The sequence below is a fragment of the Sus scrofa genome, chromosome 3, assembly GCF_000003025.6.
Source record: "Sus scrofa isolate TJ Tabasco breed Duroc chromosome 3, Sscrofa11.1, whole genome shotgun sequence".
NCBI classification, from domain to species: domain Eukaryota; kingdom Metazoa; phylum Chordata; class Mammalia; order Artiodactyla; family Suidae; genus Sus; species Sus scrofa.
The window spans coordinates 106,980,861-106,999,471 of NC_010445.4; the positions used below are offsets into that span (position 1 = coordinate 106,980,861).

Sequence of the window (18,611 nt, forward strand, 5' to 3'; positions counted from 1 at the left end):
CCCTGGTTTTCAAAACTTTACCGAATTTCACCAACTAGAAGCTTATCCCCACTCTTCTCTCTCTCTTACGCTAAGTCTGTGTATGGAACGTATCTCACTTCATTTTAAAAATATGAGATGGCATGAATGGAAGAAAATTTAGTCTACACATTTTTCATGTTACTAAAAAGAGAAAGAGGATAATGATGTCTGCTAAACTGGGCATCAGGTCTTAATTTTCTCCAAGTCCCACTTCATATTTCACTTGGAAGAGAACTCCACACCTAGGCAATGCTATTATGAGAAGATTCAAGGTCCCACATGGTATCTGCATAGGATCAATTTTCTCATAACTTCTATAATATTTCACTTTCTGAAAAACTTTTGCACAGAAGTTAACTCAGATAAAAAATGCTATCAAGATGAAGGACAAATAAGAGTTCTACAACTTCTTCCCCAAAAAGTGAGTGTAGAAAAGGCTAAATAAGTGTTAGCTATCACTATTCAACAAATATGCATCAAATATTTATTACTTTCTAGGCACTATACTAAGTAGAAACAAGAAAAAAGTCAGCCCTCAAGGAGTTCACAACCTAGAGAGTTGCTTAGTCTTAATGAAAATACAGATGGTTCATAGCCTAAATTTGTTTGTAAAAATCTTGTGTAATCCAAAAGCATTAAACCAGAGACTTGAAGGATAAAGAAATACTGTTTTTTAGTTCTGTTCCTTTTTGTATCATTGTACATGTAATGAAATATAATTATACAGAAAAGAAAATTCCTTACATTTAATAAAACAATCTGCTACCCTATGTCGGGTTTAAAGAAGAAAAATATTCTTTTATATATGCAAAGTTGAAGCTCAGACTTTTTTGTATGTCCAAGTCTGATCTAATATACCCTTGCTTATTCCACAGTCTTATATTACTTAAAGTCTTAAACAAATATAAATTAAGTCCAAGAACACTGTAAACCAGCTATATGGAAAAAATAAAAACCATTTAAAAAAAATTTTTTTAATGTAAAAAATTTTTAAAATATGAGTTCCCGTCGTGGCGCAGTGGTTAATGAATCTGACTAGTATCCATGAGGATGCAGGTTCGATCCCTGGCCTTGCTCAGTGGATTAAGAATCTGGTGTTGCCATGGGCTGTGGTGTAGGTTGCAGACAGGCTTGAATCCCTCATTGCTGCGGTTCCGGCGTAGGCCGGTGGCTACAGCTCCAATTTGACCCCTAGCCTGGGAACCTCCATATGCCACGGGAGTGACCCTAGAAAAGGCAAAAAGACAAAAAAAAAAAAAAAAAAGAAAAAAGAAATGCTTCCCTAAAAACCATAAGAGGCATCTGCAACAAAGGCATTGACTTGGGTGTGTGGTTTATGATTATTTGGTAAATTTTCCATTTATAGTCTAGACATATTTCTACATGTACATTATATATTTCAACAAAAAATAATAAAACAAAAAGCAAAAATGCATCTCTACTCATTGTCATCCCCAGTAAAATGTTATTTTTTACCAAACATTAAAAAAAAAAGCCCTGAATCCTTTCTTCATGTACTCAACAGGATGCAGGATAAATAATTTCCTTTTCTTTTTTTTTTTTTTTTATTATTTTTTAATGAAATACTAGGTCTTTTTTTTTTTTTTTTGTCTTTTTTTTGTTGTTGTTGTTGTTGTTGTTGCTATTTCTTGGGCCGCTCCCGCGGCATATGGAGGTTCCCAGGCTAGGGGTTGAATCAGAGCTGTAGCCACCGGCCTACGCCAGAGCCACAGCAACGCGGGATCCGAGCCGCGTCTGCAACCTACACCACAGCTCACGGCAGCGCCGGATCGTTACCTCACTGAACAAGGGCAGGGACCGAACCCGCAACCTCATGGTTCCTAGTCGGATTCGTTAACCACTGCGCCACGACGGGAACTCCAATTTCCTTTTCTGTGTGTAATTTGGCAAAATTTACTCCAGCTTAAATTAGTTAAGGGAAGTTCCCATTGTGTCTCAGTGGTAATGAGCCCAACTAGTAACCATGAGGATGCAGGTTCCATACCTGGCCTTGCTCAGCAGCTTAAAGGATCCAGCATTGCTGTGAGCTGTGGTGTAGGTCGCAGATGCAGCTCAGATCCCGTGTGGCTGTGGTGTGGGCCGGCAGCTATAGCTCTGCTTCGACCCCTAGCCAGGGGACTTCCACATGCCACAGGTGCAGCCCAAAAAAGAACAAAAAAAAATTATTTAAGGATTTTTTTTTTTTTTTTTTTTTTTTTTTTTTTTGTCTTTTTGCCATTTCTTGGGCTGCTCCTGTGGCATATGGAGGTTCCTAGGCTCGGAGCTGCAGCTGCCAGCCTACGCCAGAGCCATAGCAACGCAGGATCCGAACCGCGTCTGCGACCTACACCACAGCTCACGGCAACGCCGGAACCTTGACCCACTGAGCAAGGGCAGGGATCGAACCCTCAACCTCATGGTTCCTAGTCGGATTCGTTAACCACTGCGCCACAACAGGAACTCCTAAGGATTTTTTTTAATAAAAGTTTATACTCGTTTCTAATGAGGTTTCTTATATTAAAGACAGAGAAAATATTTAAATACCTTTAAGCAATTTGTGATAAAATCACAGTGACCTACAGAGACCAAATCACTCTTTTTAAGTAGGTAATATAAAAATAGTAATTGGCTTTTTTAAAGTTGGAAGACAAAAAAGAAATCCTACAATCTGATATCCTAATAATGTGTGATATTCCACATCTAGAAAGAATGGAGAAAAAAAGACACAACCTCAAACAAAAAGTTACCATCAGCTGTCAAAGGATAAACTAAAAAGCAGTATCTCACCCAAGAAAACAGAAGGGACTACATGGTCACAGCAAACAAACTGTGTGACATACCTTGCGCGACACACTCTTCTGCGAGAGCAAAAAGCTGAGGTGAGCGTTCCTCCAGCAATTGCTGGTGAATATTCACACATCTCAGAGTCCACCATGGCAAGCTCTAGAAGAAGAAAACACCAACGTCAGCTTTGGGGGGGAAAAATTATATTAATTCAAATTTATTTTTAGAATTTTGTCTTACATTTGTGAGATTAAATTTATTCTTCAATAAGCTTATCCAGCCAATGCTCAATAATAACACCAAATCTACGATTCCGACTTCAGTAATAATTAGCAAATCCACTGCTAGATCTTCCACAAGAATAAACCTCTCCTCTGTTCTCTCAGAAGCTGTATTTGTAGCCCGCTGGGTTTCCTGATACCATTTCAAACTCATATTTCCTCCTTTAAAATGTCCACTGTAAGGAGTTCCTATTGTATCTCAGAGGGTTAAGAACCCAACTAGTATCCATGAGGATAGGGGTTCAATTCGTGGCCTTGCTCAGTGGGTTAAGAATCCGGCATTGCCGTGAGCTGTGGTGTAGGTTGCAGACGTGGCTCAGATCTGGCATAGCTGTGGCTGTGGTGTAGGCCGGCAGCTGCAGCTCCAATTCAACCCCTAACCTAGGAACTTCCATATGCCACGAACTTCTATATGCCACAGGTTTGGCCTTTAAAAAAAAAAAAAAAAAAAAAAAAAAGTCCCCCTTAACCATCCTCTCTGCCATGGCACACTACCAGCACCAGAATCCAACACCAACAATTCTAGGAAGCCTCCCACAAGAACCTCCTGCAGGGTGATTTTTTCTCAACTTGCAGCACATTATTTTCACCTCCCTTTACAAACACATTCCACCATATTCGTGTATGCCATCCTAGCTTTCAATGCTGTCTGCCATCTAACCAACAACATGAGAAATCGTGTCTTACTCATCTCTGTATCCTCCCCGGAGCACTGTACGCTGTGCGACTACAAGGTAAGAAATACCCTGGATTCAGATACTGCCCAAACTGGAGAGATCCCTTCCCCACCCTCTTCCACGAGGCCTTCTCCCACTAGCAGGGCACACACTGGTCTCCCACTTCTCTCAACTTCCACACTGGGCCTAGAAGTTAGCACTCAATGCAGAGCTCTTGTTTTTCAAGTGTGTAACTACCTGGTCCATATATTTTTGAGGACAAAGACTGCGTTTTATACACTGTCTTCACGAATGCACTGGTTTAGAACACAGTAGCCTTTTCTCTATTCTCTGATGTCTCTCTTCTGCTGCCTCAGCACCATCTTTCTCCCCCAGAAAAATCCATGACAAAGGTTTATATTCTTCCAGACCCTCCTCTATGTATGTGTGTGCAAGTAACAAGTACCAAATATTTTGACAGGCTCATTAAAGGACCAAGTATGATCATGCATTGAATCGTCTAAATTAATTACAGCCATGTTACTTTGAATTGTATTGCACAAAAGTGTGAGAAATTAATATTCCTTTTTTTAAAAGCAATACCTACTGGAGTTCCCATTGTAGATGAGCAGTTAAGGAACCCGACTAGCATCCATGAGGACGTGGGTTCGATCCCTGGACTCGCTCAGTGGCTTAAGGATCCGCTCAGTGGCTTAAGGATTTGGCGTTTCCGTGAACTGTGGTTTAGGTTGCAGACACGGCTTGGATCCTGCAATGCTGTGGCTCTGGCATAGGCCGACGGCTACAGCTCTGATTGTACCCCTAGCCTGGGAACCTTCATATGCCATAAGTGCGGCCCTAAAAAGACCAAAAAAAAAAAGCCAAAAGCAATACCTACTAATAGGAGATCATGCTTAATTACCAAAAGCATTTTCTTTTTCACTCGAACTTAAGGGGTAAAGCTGCCTGCTACATACAAGTGCTGCCTAAATGATGTAATCACAAATGAATTTTAACTGACAAAATCCTTTCTAATTATTAATACTGTTTCCTCAATCCATGTAAGGAAAGGTAGAATTATCTAATAGAAAGAAGTTTCACAACATTTTAAATTTAATTCCCTGAGGTGTTGCCTCATTTTCATTCTTTTCCTATCACTAGGCTAATGAAGTCGGTCTGTATTTCAATTAACTGTCCCTTATTTGCTGTCAGCAATAAGTGAGTCAGGTTTGGCAGCATATTCTTTCCTTTTCCAGACATGGAAACATAGATAGTCCAGTCAGAGACTTCCCTTTCAAGAAAATATATAAGATGCTGTATTCTTAAAAAACAGATCTATAACTAACTCTTAACCCAAAATCTTTATATGGGAGGTAGTGGAACATGAAATGAATAAAGAAAGCATAGCCTATTTTTCCACTACAAAATAAATGTGCCTTTTTCTATTTGCCAGGAATCACTTCACAGGAAATTTGAGGCATTAACAAAAAAGGAAACTTGAGAGTTCCCCTTGTGGCTCAACGGTAATGAACTAGTATCTATGAGGACGTGGATTCAATCCCTGGCCTCACTCAGAGGGCTAAGGATCTGGTGTTGCTGTGAGCTGTGGTATAGGCTGCAGACGCATCTTGGATCCCATGCTGCTATGGTGAAGGCCAGCAGCTGCAGCTCCAATTGGACCCCCAGCCTGGCAACCTCCATATGCTGCAGGTACGGCGCTAAAAAGCAAAAAAAATAAAATAAAATAATTAATTACAAAGGAAGCTTGAAGCCTTGTCCTAGTTTCAAGATCCTGTCTGCTGATTATAGCACTTATTACGGAATGTTCTGACTGAGAAGTCACTCTAGTCCGCAACCTTCTAGAAGGCAGGGAGCATGGGTATACCCCAAAGAAACCCAATAAATGTTGGCCAAATTAGTCCATTTTATAAAGAAGGAAACTGATATTCCAAGAAATTAATTAGCCTAAGGTCACATGGTTGTTAAGTGGCTGAGCCAGACAAACTCGGGTCTGATAAAGCCAAGATTCTTTTTACCCAACATCTACATATTACCAATACTAGTCTACATACTTCAGAGACTAGAGGTATCATCTTCTTTGATAGTTCCACAAAAATACCATCATAATAAACAACCTGACACATTCCTTCCTTGGGAGTCAACCTATTCAAAATTAATTTTCAAGGTTATGATTACCTTGAATAAGTGTGTGCTACTTCTTTATCATTTTATCTTCATTTATCAAATAAGTCTTTTTTTTTTTTTTGCTTTTTAGGGCCACACTCTCGGCATATGGGGGTTCCCAGGCTAGGGGTCGAGTCAGAACTGTAGCTGGTGGCCTACACCACAGCCACAGCAATGCCAGATCTGAGCCGCGTCTGCAACCCAAACCACAGCTCATGGCAATGCCAGATCCTTAACCCACAGAGTGAGGCCAGGGATCAAACCCGCAACCTCATGGTTCCTAGTTGGATTTGTTAACCACTGAGCAATGACAGGGACTCCCTCAAATGAGTCATTTTTAACATCACCATCTAGAGAATGCTATAGTAAACACCCAAAGAGGGAAAAACTATTACATTTCAGTTGAAAGGCAAGGTTTCAGCACAGAATGATCTTTGCATGGTGATACAAAACATGAATATAGGGTTTTAGCAGAAGTCAAAGAGAGTTTCCATGTGGCACAATGGGTTAGGAATCCAACTGCAGTAGCTTGGGTTGATGCGGAGGTGTAGGTTTGATCCCAAGCCCGGTGTAGTGGCTTAAAGGATCCAGTATTGCCTCAGCCACAGGTTGGGTTGCAGCTGCAGCTCAGATTCAATCTCTGGCCTGGGAACTGCTGTATGCCGAAGGTGTGGCCATAAAAAGAAAGGTACACCACATGGGCCGAACCCAGCCCATCACCTGTTTTCCTGTAGCCAAAGAATCACAACCAGCTTTCGAATTTTTTTTTTTTTGGCACACCTGCAACATGTGGAAGTTCCTGGGCCAGGGATCAAACCTGTGCTACAGCAGATACCCAAGCCACTGCAGTGAGAATGATGGATTCTTAACCCACTGTGCCATAGAAGAACCGCATGGTTCTTATATTTTTAAATCATTGCAAAAAAAAAGAAAAATAATTATTTTGTGACATGAGAAAAGTATAGGAAGTATAAATTTCAGTGTCCATAAATAAAGCTTTATTGGTACATAGTCACACCCACTCACCACACAGCTGCTTTCACACTACAAGGCAGGCTGTGTAGTTATCTGCACAGAATTGAGCAGGTGGGACAGAGCCTGTACACTGCATGGCTGACAACCTCCACGAAACCTCAAGGACTTTCTTTGCATCTCCCTTTTTTGTCACCTCCTACTGCATATTAGCTGCAAATTAGCTTTCTGTGAGTATGAATGCTTTACATGTGACCTAAAGAAACCACGTAACAGATATCCAACAAAAGCTCTACTAAACCCAACCCAAATAATGAAACAAGGTAGGATATGAGCCAAGAAACAATAATTAAGATCTACTGCAAGTGCTATACTTCTGGCTATTGCTTATTACCATTACATGAAATTCAAAAAAAGACTAAGAAGGATGTTTTTTGTTGTTGTTGTTGTTTTTTTTTTGTCTTTTTTGCTATTTCTTTGGGCCGCTCCCGCGGCATACAGAGGTTCCCAAGCTAGGGGTCGAATTGGAGCTGTAGCCACTGGCCTACGCCAGAGCCACAGCAACGTGGGATCCGAGCCACATCTGCAACCTACACCACAGCTCACGGCAACGCCGGATCGTTAACCCGCTGAGCAAGGGCAGGGACAGAACCCGTAACCTCATGGTTCCTAGTCGGATTCGTTAACCACTGCGCCACGACAGGAACACCAGAAGGATGTTTTTAAACTATATTTAAGATTCAGAGAATGAACATGAACACACATGGAAACATACACAAAACATGTATCCACAATCCTTTTGAAGAGGCTCAATATCTGATTTTATACTAGATGAGTTTCATGAAGGGAAACAGTTTTTGCTTATTTTCATCAAATTTTAAAATTAAATACCTAAGAGTTCCCTTGTGGGGCAACGGGTTAAGGATCCGGCATTTTCACTGCAGCAGCTCAGGTCACTGCTATGGTGTGGGTTCAATCCCTGTGAATGTTCATGTGCCTCGGGCATAGCCCTAATTAATTAATTAATTAAATACCTAAAGGAAACTTAGAAAACATATATACCAAGATATTCAGCATCACACCTAAAATTTGATGCTATCCAGCATAAAAGTCACGCCTGGGTCTGAATCTCCTGGCTCCTTTTCTTCTCTTACCTGAAGAGCTGTGAGTTTATGTCTTACATTCACTAGGATAATTCGTGCTAGTAACAGCAATATAGGCTTCGAGGTCAGGCTGTAGATTGATTCACCATCTAGAATGAGCAGACTCAGAACAAGCGCATCCAGTCCTTTGACCTGAAAAAACAATTTTAAGTGGAGATGATATAACTTGGCAAAATATTCATCTTTATGTGTCTTACAAGCATACATATTTTCCAGTTAATCGGCTTTGAAACAGAGTTATGGATCTATTACACATCAATTAGCACTGGAGCCAGTCATAACATTATAAATGCCCTTAGAGGTCTACAACTCCAGATTGCCCTGGGAAACCACCCATATCCTTGCACTTGAGAGGAACAGGACAATCAAGAAAATGGTACTTCTGAAGAAGCATTATGACTTAATAGATTTATAAAATATCTTCTCAATGAAAACAAATCATACATGAAAGTATTTATATGAAACACCTATCTTTCACATACGCTTCACCAGCTGGCAAATATCCTTACAAACCATGTCTGCTCCGTAATTACTATCAAGCGAAAGAACAACAAGATTTACCTATCAAATGCGCAGCAGGCAAATAACCACGGACTAACGTGAAGAGAAAGCTGCCCAAAAGGGATGCCTCTGAAAAATCCACTTCTTGGCTGAACGGAGATTTTCTACAATGGCCAAAGCACCTGTATTTTTTAAATGTGGACTGGATAATTGTTTTGTTTGTTCGTTTTGTTTTTGTTTGGTGGCTGCACCCTCGGCATTTGGAAGTTCCTGGACCAGGGATCAAACCCATGCCACAGCAGTGACAATGCCAGACCCTTAACCACCAGGCCACTAGGCAACTTCAAAGTGGACTGAATAATTTTGACTTTGCTGCTGCAAAGTCGACAGCAGGAATGCTCAACCATTAGGAACATGGGCTCTAATGTCATAGACGCAGAATGGTGTCCTTTTTCTGTTTGTTAGTTTGTGGACATAGGTAAATTTTTGTTTTAACTAAAATCTCTGTTTCATCCATTACAAAATGAAATAATAGAACCTACACCTCATAGGGTTCTTGTAAGGATTAAACAATTAAGTAATGTGCCTTTGCCTGGCTTTGCTGAAGCATTAGATAAAGGTATAAAAGAAGTAGCTGTGGGTTCATAGACCTCTGTCCAACCTTCATCATCACTGAAAAGTGTAAGAGTGGAATAAAGACAACATGAACCACCACCACCAAACGGCAAATAAAGCTTCCCTTTACCTATATTGAGGGCAAAAGGAATCATTTTTTTAAAAAGTTCAATAAGTAAGGAACAATTTTCAAGTATTATAACTGTCTCAGTTTTATTTTTTATTTTTTTGGCCACACTCATGGCATGTGAAAAGTTCCCAGTCCAGGGACTGAACCTGCATCATAGCAGCAACCAGAACCACTACAGTGACAACACTGGATCCTTCAATCATCGATCCCCTCAGACCTCAGGGTCCCCAACTATAGCCTGGGGACCAGTAAAAACAGGAGTTCCCTTGTGGCTCAGTAGGTTAAGGATCCAGTGTTGTCACTGCTGTGACTTAGGCCGCTGCTATGGTGTGGGTTTATTCCCTAGTCCGGGAACTTGGTTATGCTGCAGGTGCAGCAAAAACAAAATGAAACAAAAGAAAAAAAACAGCCTCCTCCATCTAGCACACATTGCACCAAACACTGTCCTTTTTTAAGTATGCCATGCTTGGAAACTCATGCAAACAATTCCCAGAAGATGTGGTCCCAATAGCATTGTACATAACATATTGCAAAAAATGGAAACAACCCATAAGATCATCAAGAGTAAAACAGATATGGGAGTGCCCACTGTGGCTCAGCAGTAACGAACTGAATAGTATCCATGAGGATTTGGGTTTGATCCCTGGCCTTGCTCAGTAGGTTAAGGATCCAGGATTACTGAGAGCTAAGGTGTAGGTCGCAGACAAGGCTTGGATCCGGCATTGGGGTTGCTGTGGTGCAGGCCAGCAGCTGCAGCTCCGATTTGACCCCTAGCCTGGGAACCTCCATATTCCGTGGGCATGCCCCTAAAAAGACAAAAAAAAAGCAGAACAGATGTGAAAACTGTGGAATTATACTCATACAATTGGAATACTATGCAACAGTAAATGTGAATACTGGCATAATTCTAAAAATATACCACAAAGCAAAGCAAGTCATACATAGAACACACACAATTTGTTTCATTTACATAAAGTTCAAAAGCTGACAAAACTAAACAATAAGTTTTCTGAAGATACTTATACACATTGGTGCTAGAATTATGAAGGAATGGAACGTTAACACAAAATTCATGAATGTGGTTCATGAGAACGGGGGCCGGGGATGTCACCCGGACACAAACACAGGGAACCAGCTAATGCTGTATTTCCCAACCTTTTCCAGTCAGAGCACACGCAGAAGCTGCTAGGAGTTGGAGCACACACCAGGTGCCTAGAGAAGGCTGCTAAACCAGAAGAGTCCAGTTCCAAGGCTGTCCCTAGCCCAGGCCCCACACGGCCACCGAAATAGCAAAGGGGCTCAACATCTAGGGCACAACAGTCAGGCAGCTCTGATGTCTGCTGGGCATGTTCTCTCTCTCAAGTGAGGTGGTGGGAACAAAGGAGCTTTATTATTTAAACTGTACACATTTTATATGCTTTTCGGAATGTCTGGTGCACTGCTAATAAAAAAACTAAAATCAAGGTCTGAGCCCCATCAGGGCTGACCTTTCACTGCTACCCCAACAGGCTCAGAGAATCCCGTTCCCACAAACACCACCCTCTTCTCCCCATTAATGTCTGCTCATGTGACCACACTTAGAACACGCTTCCTCCTCTCCTTTACCCACCCACGTCCTCATCGCCCTTCAGGTTCTAGCTCAAGGTCCACTCTCGACAAAAAGGTCTTCTCAAATAAATAAATAAATAAATAAATAAAATGTCTTCTCAGACAAATTTCACTTTCTAGACATCGCTTCCTTCAATATTTCTTAGAGGCCTTGTCTTTCAGGTAACCCATTTCTGCAATGTCTGAATTATCACCTGACTTTACAGGCGCTTCCACACTAGTGCAGCAGACAGAGCAGCGGTGTGGGGCCCACAAAATGCTGACTCCAATCCCCCCAGCTATAGAGGAGCGCTAACAAGTTTCTTTCACCACTGGGAGCTTCAGTCTCCTGTGCAGAATGCGTCAAACTGACACAACACATGTGAAAGAAGCACCACTCCCAACCACACATCAGTGCTCAGTACATATTTATGACTTGGACTGTTTGGTGGATTTCTACCCTACACGAGAAGGCAGTAGAGGCCACAAACTTTTTTTTTTGGTCTTTTGTCTATTTAGGGCCATACCCACAGCATATGGAGGTTCCCAGGCTAGGGGACAAATTGGAGCTGTAGTGCCGGCCTAGTCACAGCCACAGCAGCGCCCAATCCAAGCCATGTCTACGACCTACACCACAGCTCTCGGCAACGCCAGATCCTTAACCCACTGAGCAAGGCCAGGGATCGAACCCACAATCTCACGGTTCCTAGTCAGATTCGTTTCCACTGCGCCACGATGAGAACTCCCACAAACTGTTTCACACAGTAAGGAGATGTTTCAGACAAGTAAATTTCTAGCTAACTGAAGCATATTTCTTTTTTCTTCTTCTTTTTTTTTTTTTTGGTCACACCTGCAACATGCAGAGGTTCTCAGGCCAGAGACTGAACCTGAGCTTCAGCAGTGATAACACCAAATCCTTAATTTGCTAGGCCATCGGGAAACTCCCAAAGCATAGCTCTTTAAGTGCCAAAATCTCAGGGATTTTATTTTAACCATTTTGGATGAAAACTTTTGCAAAGCATAGATTAAATTCCCTTTTTAGACATAAGATACCGAAGAGCTTTTAACCTTTCAATAATGATTTAGAGTCAGCATGATGAATCTCAATTACTCTACTGCAAAATAACATAATATATAACATTATGTTATGTTATTATATTACAGTTATAATATAACCCAGTAGAATGATGTGTAAGAGATAAGTGTTATGGCTCCAGATTATAGCTGCTTTTGTACTTCTCTTTCCAACCATCAAATTATTAACAATTATGGAGTTCCCATCGTGGCTCAGTGGTTAACGAATCTGACTAGGAACGATGAGGTTGCAGGTTCGATCCCTGGCTTTGCTTAGCAGGTTAAGGATCCAGCGTTGCCGTGAGCTGTGGTATAGGTCGCAGATGCCAGGCACTTACAAATAAGTATATGCGTGATATAAAGGAAATCATCCGTGGGAACTGTGCTTAAGCACAGCAGCAAAACTTGCCTGCAACAAAATTAAACAGATCACCAGATTCACTGCTTTGCCAGAAAAGATCTTTATGTAACTGCAGTAACATACGCAGCTAGGCGACTGGTACAGCTGCCCTGTGCTTTAATAAAAAGAGCCCCTAACAGAGCTCCTTAAAATGGGGAGCATCTGGAGGAGTTTGAGATTGACAACGGGACTTCTGGAATCATTTGAAAATCTGACCAGGAGTTCCCATCATGGCGCAGTGGTTAACGAATCTGACTAGGAACCATGAGGTTGCGGGTTCGATCCCTGCCCTTGTTCAGTGGGTTGATGATCCGGCATTGCCGTGAGCTGTGGGATAGGTTGCAGACTTGGCTCAGATCCTGCGTTGCTGTGGCTCTGGCGTAGGCGGGAAGTTACAGCTCCGATTAGACCCCTAGCCTGGGAACCTCCATATTCTGCGGGAGCGGCCCAAGAAATGGTAAAAAGACAAAAAAAAAAAAAAAGAAAATCTGACCAATGAACAGGCATTCTTAATAGGTTCTGTACCAGCTATAGTCATGTTTCTTTCCTACCTACTATTAACTCCGGTTTATAAAGATCCATTCCTAAAGATTAAACCACAAAGGAGTTCCCATCGTGGCTCAATTGTTAATGAATCCGACTAGGGACCGTGGGGTTGCGGATTCGATCCTTGGCCTTGCTCAGTGTGTTAAGGATCCGGTGTTGCCGTGAGCTGTGGTGTAGATTACAGACGTGGCTCGGATCCTTCATTGCTGTGGCTCTGGCATAGGCTGGTGGCTACAGCTCCAAATTCAACCCCTAGCCTGGGAACCTCCATATGCCACGGGAGCGGCCTAAAAAATGGCAAAAAGACAAACAAACAAAAAAATATATTAAACGACACAATGGCTGTGGTGTAGGTCAGCAGCTGCAGCTCCAACTCAGCCCCTAGCCTGCAAACTTCCATATGTCATGGGTGTGGCCCCTAAAAAGACAAAAAAAAAAAAAAAAAAAAAGAATAAATAACACAATAATACCTATATATGACATTTCCAAGAAGCATACCTCACTGAACTGCTGGAACAAGACAGATGGCAAAAAATCCCGAGGGTGTAAATCAACCAGAGGCCCCGTCCAGTTACTCTGAACAAATAGCTGCAAACTGCTCACACCAATTAAGAATATCAGCTGTTGTCTGCATATAATAAAGAAATACACGTGAACCACCATTACTGGATAAAACAAGCACACTACTACTTCACTTCATTTATTAAGAGAAATAACATTTAAAAAAAGAGAGAGAGAAATAACATTTATTGAGATTACTTGAGAGTATTACCAAAAAAAATTTCTGACATGTACACAATTTAGGTCTGCAACATCCAATATTATCACCATGAGCTACATATGCTCTTTTTCTTCCTTTTTTTTTTTTTTGCTTTTTAGGGCTACACCCAAGGCATATGGAAGTTCCCAGGCTAAGGGATGAATTGAAGCTACAGCTGTCAGCCTATGCCACAACCATGCCAGATCTGAGTGTGTCTGCAACCTACACAGCAGCTCAGGGTAATGTGGATCCTTGACCCACTGAGCAAGGCCAGGGAACAAACCCACATCCTCATGGATACTAGTCGGATTCGTTTCCGATGTGCCACAATGGGAACTCCTACATATGCTCTTTTAATTTCAATTAATTACAACTAAATAAAACTTAAAATTCAGTGCCTTGGTCACACTGTCCACATTTCAAGTTCTCATTAGCTAAATGTGGCTATTGGCTACCATGCTGGACCTCTCCATCATCACAGAAAGTTCTCATGAACAGCACTGGCTTAGGACCTGATCAGGCACTTAGAACTTTTTTCTTATATTCTCTTTAACAGCTCTGACACTGACTGGATAGACAAGTGATTTTCTACAATAGAAAACTGATAAGAAGTTGTTCTCAAACATTGCCCTGATCCTGGACTACCAACTATTAAAACAAAACAAACAAGAATCCTAAAGAAATTTCATTTGAACTTATTTATTTTCAATCCTACTTTGACTTAAGACAGGAGTGGGTGAGTAAACTTCTATAAAGGAATAGATTTAAAAAAAAAATACTTTAGGCTTTGGAGATCAGGTGTTTCTCTTGTTCCAGCCCTTTAAAAATGCAAACATTGGGAGTTCCTATTGTGGTTCAACAGTAATGAACCTGACCGGTATCCATGAGGATGCAGGTGTAGCCATAAAGAAAAAAAAAAGTAGGAGTTCCCATCGTGGCACAGTGGTTAACAAATCCGACTAGGAACCATGAGGTTGCAGGTTCGAACCCTGGCCTTGCTCAGTGGGTTAGGAACCCAGCGTTGCCATGAGCTGTGGTGAAGGTTGCAGACGCGGCTCGGATCCTGTGTTGCTGTGGCTCTGGCGTAGGCCGGTGGCTACAGCTCCAATTCGACCCCTAGCCTGGGAACCTCCATATGCCACAGGAGCGGCCCTACAAAAGGCAAAAAGACAAAAGAAAAAAAAGAAAGAAAGAAAAAAAAAGTAAACATCATTCTCAGGCACTTTGGTCTTGACCCACCAGCCATAATCTGTCAGCCCCTGGATTAAGACAAAAATAGGTGGGGATGCAACTCTAACAAATAAGAGCCAGAGACTCCTGTAGCTTCATGCTGGATAAAAAGAAAGAGCAGTCATCCTCTTCTTCCTACATCCCCTAGGCCCTACCTCAAAAGGAAGGTTCTTTAAGGAGAAAAAAAAAAAAAAAAATCAATGCTACCAGACTTGGGGAAGCAGAATGCAACAAAACTGACAGCAGAGCAAAGAATGAGCAGAAAACAGGCAACAAAAGAGCTTGTTTATAGTTAGAAGTTAAGAAACTTAGGGAAACGCATGTGAAGCAAGGTTTTGAAGCTTTAATATAATAAAAATCAAAATTCTTAAGGCAACAGTTCTCTTGTGGTGCAGCAGATTATGGATCTGGCATTGTCATTGTAGAGGCTCGGGTCGCTGCTGTGGAATGGTTTCAATCCCTGGCCTGGGAACTTCCACATACCATGGGCGTAGCCAAAAAAAATTGAAAAATTAAAAAAAAAATCCTTAAGGCAAATGAGAATCCTTTTTAATTTTCAAACACCTCAAGATAAGGCAACTGAAATGTCTCTTCTCAGCTTTATGTGACAAGCTGGAATTCTGGTCTACCAATGAATACCGCATGTGTGTGAATGTAAGTTTTCATATGCCCCGCACAAAGCTAATGGCTATGATATCTCACACACATCAGACAGTGAAATAACAACCAAAAATGCTATCAGAGGAATGTAAACTACTAGTAAACCAGAAAAATGAAACTGAAAGACACTAAGTTTTTAAATAAACTAAAATGCCTATAGTAGCATTTTTTTGTGAACTCCTTATGAATACAGATTATGTCTCATTCATTTTCACAAGCTCAACACCTACGACAGTACTTGATTTGCTGAAGAACTAAATGAAGCCAATCCCTAGAAATAATGGCAAAACAAAATTGCATGTGTTTTCAAGATAACTAAAACTTGATGTGGCTGCCACAGATGGTAGAGAAAAGAAAGTTACATTAACAAACTTACAAGAGTGATACATAAGCCACTGAAAAGCTTAGGTTACACTGCTATGTAACCATCCATTATACATAATTCTATAAAATTACATAAATGTCAATGGAAGAAGGTAAACCAAGGTTCCACTAAAAAACACTAAAGATAATCTAATACATAATAAAAATAATTACACCTATCATTCAGCAATCTAGAAACACCAAGGTGAACAGTAAGGCAGTAAGATCTGGAGTTCCCGTCGTGGCTCAGTGGTTAACGAATCCGACTAAAAACTATGAGGTTGCGGGTTCGATCCCTGGCCTTGCTCTGTGGGCTAAGGATCCGGTGTTGCCATGAGCTGTGATGTAGGTCGCAGACGCAGCTCGGATCCCGAGTTGCTGTGGCTCTGGCGTAGGCCGGCGGCTACAGCTCCAATTCGACCCCTAGCCTGGGAACCTCCATATGCCGCTGGAGCGGCCCAAGAAATGGCAAAAAAAAAAAAAAAAAGGCAGTGAGGTCTGAGGTTTGGCCGATGGCTAAAGCCTATCATATCTAAGCATTTGGAAGCTCAACGGGTTAGCAGTTACCATTCAGTCATATGCCAGTGTTCTATATAAAATCCTTATATCCTACACCACTTTACCTTTTCATTTTCTGGATGGTCCTTTGAACAGAAGCTCTTATACAGATTATCTGGTACATCATGAGCCCCGACTAACCATAAAGCCAGGTTTTTTAACTGCAAAAACTCAGTGCCTGTCAAGGCATTATTAAATGTATTCAGCATCTGTTTCTCTATGAAATTTTCAAATAAAACTCTACCTCTTGGTATTGTCCAAATCTGTTGAGTAATCCAGAAATGTTATTATCTGCTTCTCCAGGTAGCTGTCAATTTTTTCTTCAGTCACCATTGCTGAATTTAAAATATTTTGAGTCAATGAATTTAAGAATATGGCCTCATAGTTCCCTTCTAGCAGCAATTGTAGGAAAGATGCACTCTCTGTAAAAGAAAAAAAATTTAGTTCAATAATTCAAAGAACAATATGTTATACTGTAAAGGGTAACACTGTTAGCATTTTAGTACACAACAAAGTGTATATACTTAGAATGTTTGCTATACAACAATCACAAAGCACCGAGAAAATTTCTATCGTTATACAAACATCACTTCTCCTAGATTAGAAGCCTATCTACACTATGTGCAGCAAGGCAGAAGTTAGACTCAGAAATAATATTCTTCATTAGCAAGTAACATCACCCTTCTGCTGGGAATCTTAAAGGATTCCTACTGACAAAAAAAAGTTTCCTCAGAAAGCTTCCTATCCCTGTCTGACTCCTCCTATCCCTACTGTCCCCCCGCCCAATGAAAAGCTGGTTCACTCACAGTTTCCCTAATATCCCAATGCACATTCCTGCCTTACTTGTCAGTCTTATTCTTTAATCAAAAATCAGGTCAAGTTTGATTTCTTCCATAAGACTTTTCCATAACCAGATTTCAGAAACTTCTCTCCTGAAACCTATTATGTACACACACAAACTCGAGTGCACACACACATACACAGAGATCACTTACATACTGTCCTAAATTGTCATTCCTCCTTCTCTGTGTCTAGCCTAAATCCCCCAACCAGAAGTGCCTATATCCCACTATGTGCTTTGCTTACAAGATTACATCTTTGTTGCCTCGTTTCACCTGTTGTGCTTACCAGCTGTGTGACCTTGAATAAATTACGTAACAAATCTGTACTTAAAGGACTTCATCTGGAAAATGAGAATGGAAGTGGAACCTATTATAAGGATTAAATGGCTGAATAAATGTCAAGAGTTTAGAAAAATAATTGGCATTGTTATTATTACTGAACCTGGACGGTGAGAAGACAGGCATGTAGCTTGGGGACCACGCCCACCATATCAAGTATGCAACAACCCAAAGCCTAGATTTTGGTGGGAAAAAAATAAAACCACGAGGTATGAGAACCCAGTCGCCGCCACCACTTCTCCCCACAGTCCCACGCTGGCCTAAGTCTTTCCCTGGCAGGTGCACCCCTCTCACCCAAACCAACGACTCCGTCCTGCTTCCACTGCTTCCTCTCAGCTTCAGTGGAGAAGCCTCTCAGAACTGCCAGCTCCGGGGTCCACATCACCCCAGACATCCCTGCAGCCAGAAGACGTTCCTACAAGAGTGACACAGGAGCCAACCAAAGAAAGTGGAAAGATGAGAGTCCAAAGACGCAGAAGACTAGTGGCGACAGTTCCTGTGAACACATCCACAGCCCTAGAACCCCATGTGTGGATACCGGCACAAGGGGGCCGCCATGACAGGAGCGCGGAGAACCCTGGGAAACACACACGCTTTCTCCGGCCCAGTTTCCGCCTTGGCGGCCAACCCAAGTCCTTGCTACGAGCATGCCCAGTGGGGATGCCCTGCTCCGGACGAGGAGGAAGAGGAGGGCTTTGCTTAGAGCGCGCGGTCTACTTCAGCCCTGGCTCCTGGAGGGAGGAGCTGCTGGAGCTGCGGAGGGCGGGTTGAAGTGATGTGGAATGTTGCAGTCTTGCCCAGATGAGATACAACTGAAATGTCTGAGGCTTTGATCGCTAAACTCTTTCACTCAGAACCGTCCTGACTACCTAACGAAAGCCGTAGTCTTTTCCTTAAAAGCACGTGAGCCTTTATACCAACACTGCCGTAGCATTTCAGGGAGTT

At 41.7% G+C, this 18,611-nt stretch overlaps 1 protein-coding gene across 1 annotated transcript in view; it reads right to left on the bottom strand.

The window, feature by feature from the left end:
• The window catches only part of TTC27 (tetratricopeptide repeat domain 27), a 176,923-nt gene extending 158,658 nt beyond the window's left edge, over positions 1-18,265 (bottom strand). The window contains 5 exon segments of the mRNA XM_021087655.1: positions 2,862-2,964; positions 8,053-8,193; positions 13,413-13,542; positions 16,730-16,907; positions 17,961-18,265. Of these exon segments, the coding sequence (XP_020943314.1) occupies positions 2,862-2,964; positions 8,053-8,193; positions 13,413-13,542; positions 16,730-16,907; positions 17,961-18,060 (652 nt within the window). The 5' untranslated portion in view covers positions 18,061-18,265.